The 18,406-nt window shown below is 45.9% G+C and overlaps 2 protein-coding genes across 3 annotated transcripts in view; both read left to right on the top strand.

Moving 5' to 3' along the window:
* Positions 1–6,464, top strand: part of plch1 (phospholipase C, eta 1) — a 51,839-nt gene extending 45,375 nt beyond the window's left edge. Inside the window, exons 20-24 of one of the 2 annotated variants that reach the window (XM_034547948.1) lie at positions 146–292; positions 692–771; positions 1,473–1,860; positions 2,706–2,872; positions 2,980–3,124. In XM_034547948.1, coding sequence (XP_034403839.1) covers positions 146–292; positions 692–771; positions 1,473–1,860; positions 2,706–2,872; positions 2,980–3,003 — 806 coding nt within the window. In that variant the 3' untranslated portion in view covers positions 3,004–3,124. Of the gene's footprint in view, positions 1–145; positions 293–691; positions 772–1,472; positions 1,861–2,705 lie in introns of both variants that reach the window. The other variant, XM_034547946.1, reaches the window with a different exon arrangement.
* A 1,802-nt stretch (positions 6,465–8,266) lies between these two features.
* Positions 8,267–11,704, top strand: LOC117741144 (extracellular calcium-sensing receptor-like). Its single transcript, XM_034547949.1, has 10 exons — positions 8,267–8,411; positions 8,580–8,674; positions 8,813–8,992; positions 9,105–9,293; positions 9,410–9,904; positions 10,029–10,238; positions 10,326–10,449; positions 10,530–10,723; positions 10,907–11,188; positions 11,282–11,704. Exons 1-10 carry the CDS (start codon positions 8,267–8,269, stop codon positions 11,702–11,704), a joined length of 2,337 nt encoding a protein of 778 aa, XP_034403840.1.
* Positions 11,705–18,406: the final 6,702 nt, after the last annotated feature.

The raw sequence follows: 18,406 nt of genomic DNA, 5'->3' as shown, positions 1-18,406 counted from the left end.
TGGGACCTCAACAATATTACTGAATACATCATTTTACATTTCTAGTTTTTTTTGGCTCGTATACTCTATACGTATGTGTTGATGAGCTACTGATGAAACACATGGTAATTATAATGAAACCAAGCTATATGTGTGTTTTTCTTAGGTTTTAATCCAGTATGGGAGGAGACTCTGTCCTTTACACTTCACATGGCTGAGGTGGTTTTGGTGCGTTTTCTTGTCTGGGACCATGACCCAATTGGAAGAGACTTTATTGGTCAACGTACTGTTGCCTTCAGCAGCCTGATGCCTGGTATGTGCAGAATTCCTCAGTGTTTTCAGCTTTAGAGAAAAAAGTTACTTTTTGTGTGTGAATGACATGAATTTAAGAGGGAGTACAATGTGTCACTGCAAGTAACAATCATTATACAACCGACCAAGATAATCACAATTAAACACATGATTTCACTTTTTTGGAAGTGCTATGGTTGTGGGGCAAGTTATCTAGTGAACCATGAGTTGTATCGTAAAAGGCCCTTGGCTTGCTATGTTATTTTTGTTGTTTACGGTCAGAGTAGTCCTTGAACTCCCAATGCCAATGTAGTCAACTACCACGCAATCACCAGTCTAATGACAACCCACATCTTTATTTGACTCACTCTATTGCTCACTCTATCTCACTCATGTTTTCTTTTCACATCTCAAACAACAGGTTACAGACATGTTTACTTGGAGGGGCTAACTGAGGCGTCCATCTTTGTGCATGTGTCAGTGCATGATGTCTATGGAAAGGTAGGTGCTGGATCCTGGACTTTATTGTAGCATTCCCCCTCTCACCCAACAGAAAAAAAATGTGTTTCCCTCAACACACGGATCCATTTAAGCCCCACCCTTTGTCTTTCTAGTGGAGCCCTCTAGTCCTGAACCCCAGCTTTACCATAATGCACTTTCTAGGATCTAACAAGGTATCCTGATGCCCTAAGGCTCTGTGTGGTGCTGCATGAAACAGCAATGCATGACGCAAAAGTGCAGATTGTGTGTAGCCTCTAATGACTTGTTTGTGTGTTACAATGAACCACTGAGGAATAAAGTTTGCTAATAAACTCATAATTATGAAAATACGAACAACGAAAAAAATCAACTGAGGTTGTCTTTGCAATGTAAGCATGCACTCATAATCCTCAACGGGTTCTTGCATATTGTTCATTGTGGTAACTTGTGAAGTAAGGGTGCCATCTATAGGCAATGCATATACATGCATGCAATTATTATTAGCTGTGAGTTAAGTTCAGTACTTGCTATGTATTTCTATTGTTTTCATGGAAATTGACACTTTAATTTCAAACTGTAATGTGTGAAAACATTTTGTTCAGTCTTTGTCTGAAGTGCACCTTGTTTGATAATGTGTTTCTGAGTAGCATGTATCACCTCTTTCTTGTTATCTTTTTGTTCCACTTCTTATTTCTTTCCTGTTCTGTTCCTACTGCCCTCAGGGTCATCAGCTGCGAGGTATCCGGAGTTTGTTTAACCGCTCTTCCAAGTCCTCTGTGGATACTAACTCCGGTGGCCTTCGGAAACGCTCAATCAGTGATCACCTCCTGCGGCGCACAGCCAGCGCCCCAGCAAAAGGTCGGAAGAAGACCAAGATGGTGCTGTCAGAGTCAGTGGCTTCAATATCAGACCAAAATAATGGCACAGGTGCAAGAGCAAGAGAAGAGGGCATGTCAGGGAAGGAAGTAGGTGTGGAGAAAAGTTACGAGCCACGAGGCCCCCTCATTCACAGACCTATCTCCATGCCCTTAGACAGGCTTCTGCAAGGGCAGCTATCCCTCTGCTCCCCAGACAAGGAACAAAATGATATTGGCTCAGACACGGTCATCGGTGGGTATTTTACTTTCATCATCACAGTCGAAGAGTTCAGTACTTTTGGAATTATGCAAATACATCCATGTTACCTCTATTTAACAATTCATGATACTAACACTAACCAAGCCACAGCAATCTGATGCATTCATAACAGAGTCACTATTGGCTTTGGAAACAGTTGTGCTGTTGTATTGAATTAATTTCTTAAGTGCTACTTTCTTTGTGATAAAATGTGTGGAGTGTCTTAAAGCAGCCTTTTGCATTGACTGGTTTTGCACATTGATTAATGTAAAGTTTTATTTTTTCAAATTTCACTCTTTTGCTTTCCTTATTCTGCTACAACTATATAAAATGCATGTACAATAACCATGTGAACTGACATACTACAGCCTACTCTCCATGATATCTTAACATGCCTTTTCTGTCCTATCTTCATTTGTTGTGCTTTTTTATAGTAGAGAACTGACTAGGATATTCCAGCAGGTAATCTAAAATATGTATTGTCTGAAGGTTGCATCGTCCAAAAACATACCAGTATTGCGTCCACCCAGTGTATTTTGTCCGAAAGTGGTCTGAGAAATATATTGCTGTGTCATTTGATCCCATTTGACCATCTCTTTCCTAATCTGATGTCCTCAAACATGGATTCTTTCTTTCTTTTAACCTCCTCAGCCTCATTTCCCAGCTTCCCCTTCACAGTTGTACTTGGTGATCCATTTGTCTGTGTATTGCTATTGCTTTGTATTGGCTGGACTGTTACTTGTTGTCATTTAATTGTTGGTTGGCTTAGTGTTCTACATCAAATTGTGTATATAAGCCTAGCTTTATTTATCTCTTTCTTCAATTATCTGTGTCCACAGGAGCTGGCTCCTTCAACAGACCCAGGTCTTCTTCTTTGGACCCTTTCATCGAATCCTCATTTTCTATTGAACCAAACATCTCTTCCCCTTCTAAGACATACATCAATAGAAATGAAGACTTGGACCAATCAGAGAAGTCTTCTTATCTGGTTATTGATGGAGGCAAAGTAAGAACGGAAGAGGAGTATGCCAATTACCAGTTAGAAGACAACAGAGTCAAATCAAAGATCATCACCACAGGAGCAGAGAAAAATAGTTTTTTTTCGCCTTCTAGGAACATCCAGAAGAGATCGGATGAACCAGAGACATCATCACACAGCACAATATTTACAGTTGCAACTTCAATCTCCTCATCCTCATCCTCTGGCTCCTCCTCTTTGCCTCCTCTTTCCCCTATCAGTAGGGACTGTGATATGAAGAGTCCAAGCTCTTTGCATGACAGCACTATCTCCAGACTCATTGATGCTGTGTCTTTAGGCAATGAGCAAGACACTTGTGGCTCTATTTCTGCTCTTATTGGTCAGTTTGAAAGCTCTGTTGACCAAAGCAAATCACACACATTATCTCATGTTCATATCCCTTTCCATCATTCAAACCATAGGCCTACCACCCCTATCACACTGCACGATTTAAGGTCACCTCTGAAGACCGTCACTGCCTCTACTAACAAGAGCCACTTAAGTCCTCAAAAAGTAGCTGAAAAAACAAATCATGAAATCCAATCACCACGCAAGATTTCCCAGGCAGGAGCACCTGCTCCAGCTCTCCTCTCAAGCCCAGAAACCGCTGAGCTTGAAGAGGTCTATACCATTCTGGATGAGGAGGTACTGTCGCCTGTATCTGTGTACAACCTGAGAAAGCAGACGGTCCATGTTCAGACAGACACTAGAAACAGCACACCTTTAAATAGCTTGGGGTCCTCTCCAGCCAAGGTGGTGCAGAGTTTAAGAAAAGGGCACAATCTGGGCTGGGATGACGTGAACAAAAAAAGGGGTGGAAGTGAAGAAAGTGAGGCGACAGAAGAGAGTGTGTACGAGGAAGTGTATGATCCACCAACACTAGCATCAGTACCAGGAAGAGAGCAAAGTACTTCTAAAAGGTACACAGGCTCCTCTGTAAACAATAACTGTTTCCAGTTTCTCCATGACTCAGCTGGAAATGCTTTTACAGAAGTGGAGATAAACGTTGATGAGGATCCATTGGAGATGATGGTGACCTCGCCGAAACATGGCAACCAATGGCAGGGACCCATAAATCCAACCAAACGGCATGCTATTTACCAAAATCACGAGTCCACTCTCAACCACTCCCAACAAAAACAGCCTTTGTCATACTGTGATCCTCAAAAGCACTACCCGTCACATGTATTGTCACAGTGTCCCACTCCAATGAATCAATCTTTCTATCAGCTGGCCAATCAACACCAACACCAGAACAACTCCCAGGCTTCTCCCCTCCACAGACCCATCATCTCTCGATCTTCCAATCCTAGTCCACTGCGTCAGAACAGCTACCCTGTTCCGCAGAGCAATTCTGATGCCTTTAACAACAGCAACGACTTCAGGAGTTCCTACACACAACAAAGGAGCTATAGTGGCAACCAGAACATAAACAGGTCCCATCAAGATAGGCTAGGGTATAACCAGATGGAGCAAGTAAGGTCTTTCTATAATTGTGTCTCCTCTTCTGAAAAAATCCCCCCTGGCCAATCTGTTGTGTCCGCAAACATTGGAAGAGAGAGAGGCCGATATCCCCCTTATTCAGACTGTGATGCAGTGTACAGCCACCTGGACTATGACTGCATTACGCCCTCATCAGAGTCTTCAGCTCCTCGAAAAACCCAGCCATGCAGTCAAAGTCAAACACAATCATACACCCCGACTCATTCCTGGAACCAAAACGTTTCCCTCATCACTACAAGACATCAGACACACCCTGAATCCAGAGATTCTCTCCACTCAAACGTAGGCCCTACATCAACACAAACCCAGTTTGGTACCATAGACCCCATAGCCCCCAGTCCATGTAAATCCAAGTCCCTGGGAGACCTGACCTCGGAAGATATTTCATGCAACTTCCAGAGCAAATACCACATTATAAGTCGCAGTTTCATCACTCCCCATATGAGGAAGCAGAGTAGGATGGGCATCATGGGGGAAGTAACCTTCCAATCACAGTCTTGTGATCCACTTACAGAACAACTACGTAAGCTGGTCAGTCTAGAGGGGGACGACAGTGACAGACCCCAGCCTCCTCAGTTGAGTCAGGAAGCAAAACCCCCACAGCCACAGCCACAGGTAACAAGTGTAGCTTATGTTGATCCCAGGGATGTAGATGATTCCCCCCCACTCCTTACCCGCCGCCTATCTTCTCGGAGCCAAAGCCGAGTGCGTCACATTAACAGCCGCGCTCGTGAAAAACTGCAAGAGGCTCTAAAGCCTCGGGCGGGTGTGGTGATCAATAGTTCTGCCAGCCTTGGTGGGGTTGTATTGAGGAATAAACCAGCCTCACAAAATCCACCAGCTAATAGACACTCAACTGGTTCTTACATCGCAGGCTACCTTGGTCAGCTGGAAGACAGGGGACTTCCTGAAGGAGCTTGTACATCATTGCGTTATAGAAATGGGGATCATTTTGGAGATCACTTCTACACAGATGACTCTCTTCCACCTGCTGACTCCAACCACTCTGCGTCAGAGCCTGAGGTCTACTTTCTGCTCAGACTGTAGCTCTGACCATAACCTAAAATGAGATTAATGATAAAGCTGTAATTCTTGATGATGTTCAATTACACAAAAAGCCAAACGATCAAGGAAATATATACTAGCCATTGTTTTTTCCCATGTTCAAAGACCAGTAGGCTTCCATCATGACAGTGAAATACATCTTATTCTGGAGAAAGATATAGTCTGTACAATGTATGTGAAACATCACATGTAATCCATAGCTGGATCTGACAGCATGAAATTATTGTGTGAAATGTACTCTATTCAAGTAAATGGTCTTTCTAGTCTGGCAGTGTATTGTCTGTATTCTGCTTCATGTGTAAATGTACTTGGGAACTTTGATTCCCTCCAAATGGCTTCCTTGACTGATTGTACAGATACTTGTTATCTTTGTCCCTGTGATGTACTTTCCAAACTGCGAACATTGACTATGAAGCAAAACAAAACAAGAATTGGGTTTTAAGCAGAGAGGGAATGTCTGTCTTTGTATCATTTGAATGTGTAATATAATCAAACAGCTCTTTTAATAGATGGGCTTCATCTTTTCAAGGATGAAATGTAAGTCTTCCTTCTCTTTTCAGTGGTATTACACTTCATGTGTGATGTGTGTAAATATTGATGTCATTGTTTTAAATCTGAGATGGGTTTTAGTTGAGAGCCAATTCCAACTGAACATTTTTGTTTGTGCATGTTACCTGTTCAAACATGTCAAGCATGACTATGCACCAATTCATACAATAGATGTTGCATCGCCTAACAACATTTGCACAGAACAAATAGCTGCATTGGATACAACAGAGGACAAAGGCTTGTTTTTATTAGGTGCAATACAGTACATTAACTTCTTGCTTGGACTTGTTGCTCTCTATGATTTGTAGAATTTGTAGATTGCAAATTTGAAAGATGTGGAGTTTAAAGGTCTTATTTTTATAATTGCTTTGATACAGACTGCAGAAATAATCTTCTGTTGGTTATTGTTGTTTTATTTTGTATAACGACACAGGGCCAGGCTGAGGAGGGGAGGGAGGCAAAGCAGCAGTTTGTTTTTTATTGTTAGAGTGTTTCGCCATCCTATTTTCTTTGTATTGTTGCTCATCGGCGAACTCTGAGCATTTTCCTACCAATGCAATAAAATATTGAAATATTTGATTTCAACAAATTCTGTTTATTTTCAGTTTCACTCAAAATGCTACACAGCACATTCAACAGATAATTTATCAATAGTGAAGCTCAAGCTCAAAATCAAGTAATTTTAGGTCAAAACAGCCTAATCTTTCCCCATATGCCAGTTTAACCATAATTGGATGTAATTGCTCATGAAATCAGTGTATAATAGAGCTGACTAACGGCACACCTGTTGCTCTGGGCATACAATTCCCCATACCAGACTGAATGGATCAATCTAAGAGAAACGGACTCATTAAGTTGGATGTTTTCTTTCATATTTTATCTCCACTGTTCAGATCATTTAGATAAAAGCAGCCTTCAGACACTTACTTGTTTATTCTGAGGTTCAGTATCTCGGTTACCTGGGTTCATTTGAATGAAATCATACATCAGTTTATCTATAGTTTATCTATAGGAAACATACTATACATCATACACACACACACACACACACACACACACACACACACACACACACACACACACACAATTTACGAGCTAATCACTTGCAAGCATTCAGTTGTTTTTCCACCATCACTCTAGAGAGGAGTCATTTTGGCTTCTGTGTCATCAGTTTTACTTCCTTGCAAAAGGCTTTACACCTATTATATATATTCACATCAACACGTAACTTGAGCAGAGTAGGGGGCTGGTTATGTTCAGATAATATTCAGTTAGCTATTGACCTTGTGATAGGAGCTTTTTAACCAAGTAAGACATATTTCTGTTTATTTTGTTCTCTGTTTTTTACATGAAGCTATGATGTTAGATTTAGATGTGAAATGTAATGGGATGTGTCTTTGGTAACAGGACAATTGAATGTTGTCTATGAGGTACCACTCTTTCTGAATTTGATTCACTCTTTTGTCAGGTTTGATAACATAGGTTGGATGTGACTGGTGTTTTACACATACTGAACATATCAATGCATATTCTGACATTCAGATAACCTATATGTGTTAAATGTTCTGAACAGCTGCATCCATGTCTTGGTTCCCCTGGCTCTTCATCCCGTGGTCCCCCTCAGCTCTGCTGCTTCTCAATGTAATGGACAGACAGACAGGGCTGGAGGTGGTTCAGGCGATAGTGTGCTCCAGGTGGGGAGTGCAGATCAACAAGAGCCTCTCCCAGGATGGAGATGTGATTATTGGTGGACTTTTTAGCCTTTATTCCACAATATCAGCTGTCGAGCAGGAATTCACCAAGCTGCCTCACTATGAACCTTGCACAGGGTAAACACAACATGTATTATTATGTTGTTCAGCAAATTGTTTGTGTATATATATATATATCATGCTCATATGTTTCTGTTAAAATACAGATGAAAATATTCTACAAAATGTTGAGCCATTTGGTATATCATATTTATAATATGCATTGTGTTTTAAAATTGGTTCATTAATAACAAAAATGTTAAAGTTGCATATATCTGAGATAAACACATTTGTGTATAATATAGAAGTATAGTATAATATTTTCAACACATATATGTTGTATATATGTATATAATATGTGTATGTTGGTCTAAATTAAATGTTGTATATATTTACCGTTGTTATGTACATATCCATGGTGAATATATATTTCACTGATATTGTAGTTTATTTTATTCATTTCCTCTCCTGTGGTCTCAGTTTAGATCTAGGGTCATTAAAAAATGCATATACTATGATGTTTGCGGTGGAGGAAATCAATCAAAACAGCACCCTGCTACCAGGAGTGAAGCTGGGCTACCGTATACTTGATAACTGTGCCAGTTCCTACTGGGCTCAGCAAGTTGCACTGTCACTGGTCGGAGGAGACACACACAGCTGCAACTTAACACCCTCAATGCCGCATTCTGCAGCTTATGGACAACCTGGAGAGACAGCAGGTAGGATTTTATATAATGAAATATTGACCATATCCATGAAAACAACAACTTATATGGTTACAGTATAAAAAGCCTAATGTCATGTAATTCTATGTTTGATGCTATAAGCAGTGGGTCAGCCCGTTCCTTTGCTCATTGGTACTGCCTCGTCGACAACAACCATAGTTCTGTCCAGGGTCCTGGGGCCTCTCTCTGTGCCACTTGTGAGTTTCAATACCAAAGGAAATAATACTTTATTGAAAAAGAAGCTGATACTATTTGAAAACATTTAAATTAACGATACAATTGTGTTAGTGTTGTAAAAGCAGTGTCAAAATAATGTTTCTGCGTCTTTCTTTCAGATCAGCCACATGGCAAGCTGCCCTTGTCTGAGTGACAGGCTTAACTTTCCTAATGTCTTCAGAACAATCCCCAGTGACATTTACCAAGCCCGGGCCATGGCACGATTGGCCATTCGCTTCCGCTGGACTTGGATGGGAGCTGTGATTGTAAACAAGGATTATGGTCGTCTGGCAATACAGGTGTATGTCTTTGTTATTTTACAGTAAATCGCCTTCAAAAAGTATCTCATGGATTTCCTTAAATAGTAAATAACAATATCTTTATGAATATGTTTATTGTTTTGGTTGCCAGGCATTTCAGGAAGAGACCCAGGAAAAAGGGGTGTGTTTGGAATTTATAGAGACTCTCCTTAAAGAAACTATTGTGAGTGATGCCAGGCGTGTAGCCCTCACAATTCAAGCTTCGACTGCCAGGGTGATTCTGATCTTTTGCTGGTATACAGAGATTAAGAAAGTGTTTCTGGAACTGGCCAAGATAAATGTGAGCAACTGCTGTGGAAATTTTGTATCGACAAAAGGGTTCATCACTAAACAAAGACATATATAAAATGTCTTCTATTTTTCTTGTCAAACTTTATTAGTGTTCTCTTATTGTAGGTGACTGATAGACAGTTTCTGGCCAGTGAGGCTTGGAGCACCAGTGATGATCTTCTTCACGATCTTGACATCTCTAAAGTGGCAAGAGGTGTTCTGGGTGTGGCCATTCGAAGTTCAACAATACCCGGATTTGAAAATTATCTCAGAGGTTTGCACCCAATGCGTCGTCCTGATGATGAATTCTTACGTGAATTCTGGGAAAAGGAGTTTGGATGCAGTCTTGGAGCTGCACAATCACATGCGGCAACTCTCTTTCCTGCAAAGCGGTCCTCTCAGAAAGGTTCTCTGCCACTCTGCAGTGGGACAGAGTCCCTAGAGAGAGTGAAGAATCGCTTCACTGATATCTCCCAACTTAGGATGTCATATAATGTCTACCTTGCTGTTTATGCTGCAGCCCACGCCCTTCACAACCTCTTGTCCTGCCCTGATAGAGAAAGCTCACCCGGAAACAACAGCTTCAGCTGTTCCTCTCCAAAAGATATCAAACCCATAGAGGTAAACACTATTGTCCCTGAGTCATCTTATCTACAAGGGTCATTTAATAACGTCAATGCATCTTTTGTAAACAGACTACATCATTTTAAATGCGAACAGTATCTTTAACAATTGTTACTTACAGCTGTTGCAGCACCTGAACAAATTGAATTTCACCACACCACAAGGGGAAATGTTTTATTTCCAAGGTGCTGACATTCCAGCAAAGTACGACCTTGTCAACTGGCAAAACACCCCTGATGGGTCACTCAAACTGGTTCTGATTGGTCGTGTGGACGGGTTTGACCTCCACCTTAATGAATCAGCTATTCAGTGGAGTACAGGATACAATCAGGTAGTTTCAAAAGAACAATATTGATTGAGGCAAAATGTGAGTTCCAAGGCATTATATCTTGAGAAGATGGTTTTACTTGTTGTTTAGGTGCCAACTTCAGTGTGCAGTGAGAGCTGTCCGCCAGGTTCCCGAAAGGCCAACAGGAAAGGAGAACCTCTCTGCTGCTTTGACTGTATCCAATGTGCTGAAGGGGAGATCAGCAATACAACTGGTGAGGAAATGACTCCATAAGACACCCTCCATTTTCCTCTTTGTGTTTTACTTTCCTCATCTCCTGTTTTCCTTTCCCAGATTCTCTTCACTGTGAACTTTGTCCACATGAGTTTTGGTCCAATGCAGAGCGAACTGCCTGCATCCCTCGCCAGCTGGACTTCCTTTCCTTTAATGAAACCTTGGGCATCACCTTGACTACAGCAGCTGTATCTGGTGCTGCGGTGACAACAGCTGTGTTTGTAGTGTTTCTTTACTACCGTCAAACACCTATGGTAAGAATCCAGAGAATTTCAGTTTTTAATGCTAACCTAACAATGTGTCATTATAGTAGTATATTTACTCAGACAAAATAGAATTGTGCATAACTGTACATTAGAATATGTGTTTGATATCTATCTCGGGTTGTTAATGTGCTTGTCTTTTTAATACTAAATTAATCCCAATTCTTATTTAAGGTGCGAGCCAACAATTCAGAACTGAGCTTCCTGCTTCTCCTGTCCCTGAAGCTGTGCTTCCTGTGCTCACTGGTGTTCATTGGTCGTCCATCAGTCTGGTCTTGTCGATTCCAACAGGCAGCTTTTGGGATCAGTTTTGTACTTTGTGTTTCCTGCCTCCTGGTCAAAACCGTAGTAGTTCTTGCTGTTTTCCGCTCAGCTCGGCCAGGTGCTGGAGCCTTGATTAGTTGGTTTGGTCCAGGCCAACAGAGAGGAAGTGTCTGCCTCTTTACATCTATACAGGTGTGAATATTGTTTTATTGATTTAATGATGAGGACATTTTTTCACTTGATGTAAAAAAAATGACAACACTGACATGTTTACTTTTTCTCCAGGTGATCATCTGTGCGACATGGCTGTCCCTCAGCCCTCCTGTGCCTCAACGTGATCTGGGTTTCCAAGGGTCAACGGTCACCTTGGAGTGTGCCATGGCCTCTGTGGTGGGCTTCTCTCTGGTTCTGGGTTACATTGGTCTGCTGGCCTGCACCAGTCTCTTCCTGGCCTTTCTTGCTCGGAAACTCCCTGACAACTTCAACGAGGCCAAACTGATCACTTTCAGCATGCTGATATTCTGTGCTGTTTGGATAGCTTTTGTTCCTGCTTATGTTAGCTCTCCTGGGAAGTATGTTGTTGCTGTGGAGATCTTTGCAATCCTGGCCTCTAGCTATGGTTTACTGCTCTGTATTTTTGCCCCAAAATGTTTCATCATTCTCTTCAGGCCTGAGAAAAACACTAAGAAACACCTGATGGCAAGGTAGCTTTCCTGTCTTGAACTTGAGCATACTGTATATAACTCTCTTTGTCTGGTGGACAGTAGCCCTGGTACCATGTCATTTTTTATGTGTATGCATTATGTCAATTCCTCTCATCTAAATAATGCTTCTTAATGCTTGTTTAAAATATGCAAACCTCTTGCAGCTACACGTAATTATGGCTTTCATTGGTAACTAAATATTATTCGTACTGAATTAAATGTAAACATCTATCATCAACCATTAAAGAAAAACAACTTTAAATTAAAACATGCTCACTAAATGTTAGTGTTTTATTTTGCATTAATGTGGTTGGTTGTTGTCTTTTTCTGTGTTTCGAATAAACTGAACTGAATAAACTCTCCACCAGTTTTTGATACATAACATAAATATATAATCTATTCAAGAAAGATTATTTAGCTTGTGTACTATACTGTACTATTCAACTCATACTCAATACCTTATACATACAGTAAATAATATAAATATAAATATGTATTACTTTCTTAACGGGCCGATATTGTATGTTCTGTCATATCGTTAGAATAAGTAACACTGCCATTAAATAACGGCAGCTCTCATTACAATAGTTGATGTAGCTTTTCATATGTATGGACCTAGTAGACTTTAAAACTCTACAAATATTGATTGGAGCGAAATAACTCTTCCTGACTGTATGCAAGGGTTGTTTTCAATGAAGAAGAGTAAGTATCCAATCAGGAGAAATTAGATGTTTTATAAAAAAATAATTAAATTCAATTTTATTTATATATCCCAATATCAAAAATTACAAATGTGCCTTAGGGGGCTTTCCAATCTGTGCAACATATCCTGTCATTGGACCTTTTCATTGGATAAGGACTCCCCCACCGCAAACAAAAGACTCTGGGGGAAAAAAAGGTAAGGGTATTGCACTTCTCTCTCAGAAGTGCAATAGATGTCATGTGATGTCCATGTGGAAGAAATGATAGTGACACCAATAATAGCAATATCGGCAGTAATAGCAGAAATAAAACAAAAGTATTACCACCAAAAATAACAGCAGCAGCTGATATAATAAAATGGTAATAGCACCAATAGTAGCAGCAATAAAAATAGAAGCATGACTAATGATAATAATAATAATAATAGTAGGTGTCAGGTAGGGCCATGGCAGCAGGTACCACCACGCTCCATTCATGGAAACCTGCAAGGCGAGAAGACTCCAGCGAAGAAGCTGAGTTAGCAACATGCATTATAGGGACATGAACACACACAGATGGAAAGGAAGAGGCAGCATAACAATGGGCTCGACCGAGGCAGGCCTTGGCTTAACTACTGTAAAGTGTAATCAAAGCAGAAAGTCTTACGCCTACTCTTAAATGGGGAGAGGGTGTCTAACTACTCTTCTATCTACTTTTGATTTCATTAATTGAAGTGTTTGGGGGTCTGGCGCAGTCAAGATGGGGAAGCAACGTTTCCAGACAGACACTGTCAAATTACAGCTTATTACATAATAAACTATAAAACTACAGAGCAGTTTTTCAGTTTGTTGTTATTATGTTATTGTTAATAAATGTTCTTTAAACCTTGGTTACATAATTATATGTATGTAACTGATGACTTTTCATATAGGCAAATTATTGTGAAAAAATGAGCGGAAGACATTTATGTATGTCAGGACTCAGCCAGCCGGACTCCCTCCTCAGCCCGTTCACACAGTGACACCCGGTACCTCAGAGCACGCTGCCAGGGAGCTACGGGCTTGGAGGCGGGGACAAGCCAGGGGCGCTCCAACTCACACCTGAAGCCACTCAGCTCGTCCCACGGCTGCAGCTCGTCAGCTCGTTGTATTCGGGGGGATAAAGATCAGGACTGTCTGTGTTGACGTTGCGAGTTCGTGCCATGATGTCCGTGGACTTTCCTCCTTGTGTCGTCACTGAACTTTCCCTCGTGTCTTTGCTGACTTTTTTTGTGTGGAGTATTTTCTTGGATTTTTTGGGGTTTGATGTTCGATCACCCGTGGACTAAGGGGACACTTTGAGTTTTTTGTGTTTCTTTTCTAAGCGACTTGTTGTGCTCAATAAACTACGCCGTGTGTTCGGCTAGAACTAAACCTTGCTGTTGTCGTGCGCTTGGGGTCAGAGACAAACCATAACAGTACGAACTCGCCATGACGACCCCAGCCGACACAGAGAGTGGATTGTCCAGCTCTGTTCAGGTTGCCCTTAGTAGGCAGCTGCATCTGACCAACACCCACTCTCACCAGCTGGAGGCGGCCTCCATTGCCGTGCAGAACCTCCAAGCCCAGGTCCAGCCGCTCCACGCTTCGGTGGAGATCCTGACTCGTCAGCAGGCGGCATCGGCAGACCAACAAGCCGAGATCCTGCTACAGCTGCGGGCGTTGACGATGGCCCTCACCACCCAGCCGCTGAACCAGCCTGTGAACCCGCCCCCTGTGTATCCCTCTCCGGTTAACCCTGCGGTTTCCAACCCAGTACCACGGGAGCCTAGCCTCTCCAGCCCCCGACCGTTCGAGGGTGATTTTGAGACTTGTGCCACCTTCATCATGCAGTGTGAGTTGGTTTTCACTCACCAGCCTAGCAGGTTCACCTCTGACACCGCTCGAGTCGCGTATGTGATTAACCTGCTCGCCGGCCGGGCAGCCCAGTGGGCTACCGCTTCCTGGGCCATGGGTGCCAGCTTCTGTCTCTCCTATAGGGAGTTTGTGGCAGAGCTACGTAAGGTGTTCCATCATCCAGCCAGTGGTCAGGACCCTGGTGCCCGGTTGAGCAGTATCCAACAGGGTGGTGGCAGAGTGGCGGACTACTCGGTGGAGTTCAGGTTGGCCGCTGCGGAGAGTGGGTGGAACGATCCTGCGCTTCGGGTCACCTTCCGGAGGGGGCTCAGTGAGGCGGTGAGAGACCAGCTAGCCACACGGGAGGAGTCCTCTTCCCTTGATGACCTCATCAACCTCGCCATCCGCATCGATGGACGCCTCTGTGAGAGGAGGCGGGAGCGAGTCCTCCGGGGATCCCTTCCCACCCCCCACAGACCCAGCACACAGGAGAGGACCCTCGCCGTAGCTCAACCTACTCCCCCTACTCCCGTCCTGCCCTCATCACAGACGACGACTGGCGAGGAACCCATGCAGCTGGGACGCATGCGCCTTAGCCCAACCGAACGGGAGGCCCGATTCAGGGCAGGCCTGTGTCTCTACTGTGGCCAGAAGGGACATCGCATCAGCGGCTGCCCCACCCGGCCAAAAGATTAGGCTCACCAGGACCTCGGGAGATCCTAGTGAGTCACCTTTCCTGTTCCCGTAGTCCTGCACCACCGAGCCGGCGGATTAGCGTCACCCTGGCCTGGGCGGATCAGCGGATTACAGTGGGGGCCCTCCTCGATTCTGGGGCGGATGAGTGTTTCCTGGACTCGGAGTTCGCTGCCCAGGCTAACATCCCGCTAGAAGCACTGGAGGAGCCTGTAGAGGCCTTTGCACTGGACAACCGCCATCTGGCCCGCATCACCCAGAGCACCCGTCCCATCTCCCTCACTGTGGCGGGAAACCATGTGGAGAACCGCAAGTTCTACCTGATCCAGTCCCCACTGGCCCCTGTGATCCTAGGGCACCCCTGGTTTGTACAGCATGAGCCACACATTGCCTGGTCCTCTGGGATGATACTGGAATGGAGTTCCTCCTGCCACGCCCAGTGTCTACAGGCAGCCCCCAGCCCGTTACCCCGACCAATCCCCAGTGTCCCTCCCCCGGACGTTTCCTCTATTCCTCCGGAGTACCACGATCTGGGAGAGGTTTTCAGCAAGACCCGGGCTCAGTCGCTCCCTCCACATAGGCCGTACGACTGTGCAATTGACCTCCGCCCTGGGGCTTCCCTTCCCAGCAGTCGGCTGTACAGCCTGTCTATTCCGGAGAAGGCTTCGATGGACGAGTACATATCGGAGTCAGTGGCAGCAGGGCTCATTCGGCCGTCGTCCTCCCCGGTGGCAGCGGGCTTCTTCTTCGTGAAGAAGAAGGATGGGGGCCTCCGACCCTGTATTGACTATCGCCAACTGAACGACATAACGGTCAAGAACAAGTACCCCCTCCCCCTCATGAGTTCCACCCTTGAGCCCCTCACCCAGGCTACCATCTTCACCAAGCTGGATCTCCGGAGTGCCTACCACCTGGTTCGAATCAGGAAGGGGGACGAGTGGAAGACCGCCTTCAAGACACCCCGAGGTCACTACGAGTACCGGGTAATGCCGTTCGGCCTTACCAACGCCCCGGCGGTATTCCAGGCGCTCATGAACGACGTGCTCCGCGACATGCTGGACGAGTTTGTGGTCGTTTACCTTGACGACATCCTGGTCTTCTCCAGGACCCTCGAGGATCATGTCCAGCACGTCCGCCGGGTGCTCAAGCGTCTCCTCCTTAACCGGCTCTTCGTCAAGGCTGAGAAGTGCCGATTCCACTCAACCTCTGTCGACTACTTGGGCTTCGTTGTGGAGAAGGGTCAGACTCGGGCCGACCCCCGCAAGATCCAGGCTGTGGTGGACTGGCCGAACCCCACGTCGCGAAAGGAGTTGCAGAGCTTCCTCGGGTTTGCCAACTTCTACCGGAGGTTCATCCGGAACTACAGTGTCGTGGCGGAACCTCTCACCAGGCTGACCTCTCCCTCCCAGCCGTTCATCTGGTCCCCAGCTACCGATGCCGCGTTTCTGGCTCTCAAGAGGAGGTTCACCAGCGCCCCAGTTCTACTCCATCCCGACCCTAAGAGGCAGTTCATTGTGGAGGTGGATGCCTCGGACACCGGCTTGGGGGCGGTTCTTTCCCAACGAGCCGTGGCGGATCAGAAGGTTCATCCCTGTGCGTTCTTCTCTCGCCGGTTCCTTCCTGCTGAGGAGAACTACGACATCGGGAACCGGGAGTTGCTGGCAGTGGTAGCTGCTCTGGGGGAGTGGCGCCATTGGCTGGAGGGGGCTGAGCAGCCGTTCACCATCTGGACGGATCATAAGAACTTGACTTTCATCCGGGCGACCAAGCGTCTCAATGGTCGACAGGCTCGGTGGGCCGGCTTCCTCAGTCGGTTCGATTTTTCTCTGACCTATCGTCCCGGTTCCCGCAACATTAAGGCAGATGCCCTGTCCCGACTACACCAAGGGAGGAGCCTGACTGCTGAGGAGTCAGTTCCCATCATCCCCAAGGGCAAGGTGGTTGGCATGGTGGCCTGGGGCATCGAGACAGTCGTGAGACAGGCGTTGCGCTCCCATCCTGCTCCGAGTGGCGTGCCCCCACGCCGTCTGTTTGTTCCGGAGTCGGTCAGGTCCCGAGTGCTTCAGTGGGGACATGCTAGCCAGTTTGCCTGCCATCCTGGCGTCCACCGCACCTTCACCTTTCTGGCTCGCCGTTTCTGGTGGCCTACTATGAGGAACGAGGTAAAGGACTTTGTACTGGCCTGCCCCGTTTGTGCCCGCAGCAAGGCCTCTCACCGGGCTCCCGCAGGGCTACTGCAGCCCCTTCCAGTTCCTAGCCGTCCCTGGTCCCACGTGGCATTGGACTTTGTGTCTGGACTTCCGCCCTCCCAGGGGAAGACGGTGATACTAACGGTAGTGGACCGTTTCAGTAAAGGGGTGCACCTGGTGGCCCTCCCTAAACTCCCTTCGGCGTTGGAGACGGCGGACCTCCTGACGAGCCATGTGTTCCGGCTTCATGGTCTCCCCCAGGACGTCGTCTCAGACAGAGGACCCCAGTTCATCTCCCAGGTATGGCGAGCATTTTACAAGGGGTTGGGCGCCTCTGTCAGTCTTTCCTCTGGTTATCACCCACAGACAAACGGACAGACTGAGAGGATGAACCAGAGCGTGGAGTCTGCGCTCCGTTGTGTGGCAGCCAGGAGACCATCCTCCTGGAGTCGGTTCCTCCCCTGGGTCGAGTACGCCATCAACTCCCTGGTCAGCTCCGCCACCGGCCTCTCCCCCTTCGAGGCGTCTCTGGGTTACCAGCCGCCGCTCTTTCCTGCTCAGCAGTCGGAAGTGGCAGTTCCCTCCGTGCAGACCCATCTGAACAGGTGTCGTCGTATCTGGGAGGTCACCAGAGCCGCCTTACTCCGAGCAGCTGAACGTGGCAGCCGAGGAGCCAACCGTCGCCGGAACCCAGCGCCCGCATACCAACTGGGGCAGAAGGTTTGGCTGTCCTCCAAGGATCTTCCCCTGCAGTCAACCGCTAAGAAGCTGGATCCCCGGTTCGTTGGACCCTTTGAGATCACAAGGGTGCTCAGTCCTGCAGCGGTGAGGCTGAGACTTCCAACCTCCATGAGGATCCATCCAGTGTTCCATGTGTCGCGAATTAAACCTGTCTCCCACAGTCCCCTGATGCCTCCTGCCCCTGTTCCACCTCCCCCTAAGATCGTAGATGGGCACCCTCAGTGGAAGGTTCGCCGACTGATGGATGTTCGCCGACGAGGACGTGGGTACCAGTTTCTGGTGGACTGGGTGGGCTATGGTCCGGAGGAACGAAGCTGGGTGTCCCGCCAGCTCATCATGGACCCAGGACTGTTGACTGACTTTTATCAGGCCCATCCCGAGAAGCCTGGCAAGTCGCCAGGTGGCTCCCGTAGAGGGGGGGGTATTGTCAGGACTCAGCCAGCCGGACTCCCTCCTCAGCCCGTTCACACAGTGACACCCGGTACCTCAGAGCACGCTGCCAGGGAGCTACGGGCTTGGAGGCGGGGA

This window comes from Cyclopterus lumpus, chromosome 13 (genome assembly GCF_009769545.1).
Source record: "Cyclopterus lumpus isolate fCycLum1 chromosome 13, fCycLum1.pri, whole genome shotgun sequence".
Classification (NCBI taxonomy): domain Eukaryota; kingdom Metazoa; phylum Chordata; class Actinopteri; order Perciformes; family Cyclopteridae; genus Cyclopterus; species Cyclopterus lumpus.
The sequence above is the reverse complement of the archived record's forward strand: the minus strand, read 5'-3'. Positions and strand labels throughout refer to the sequence as shown.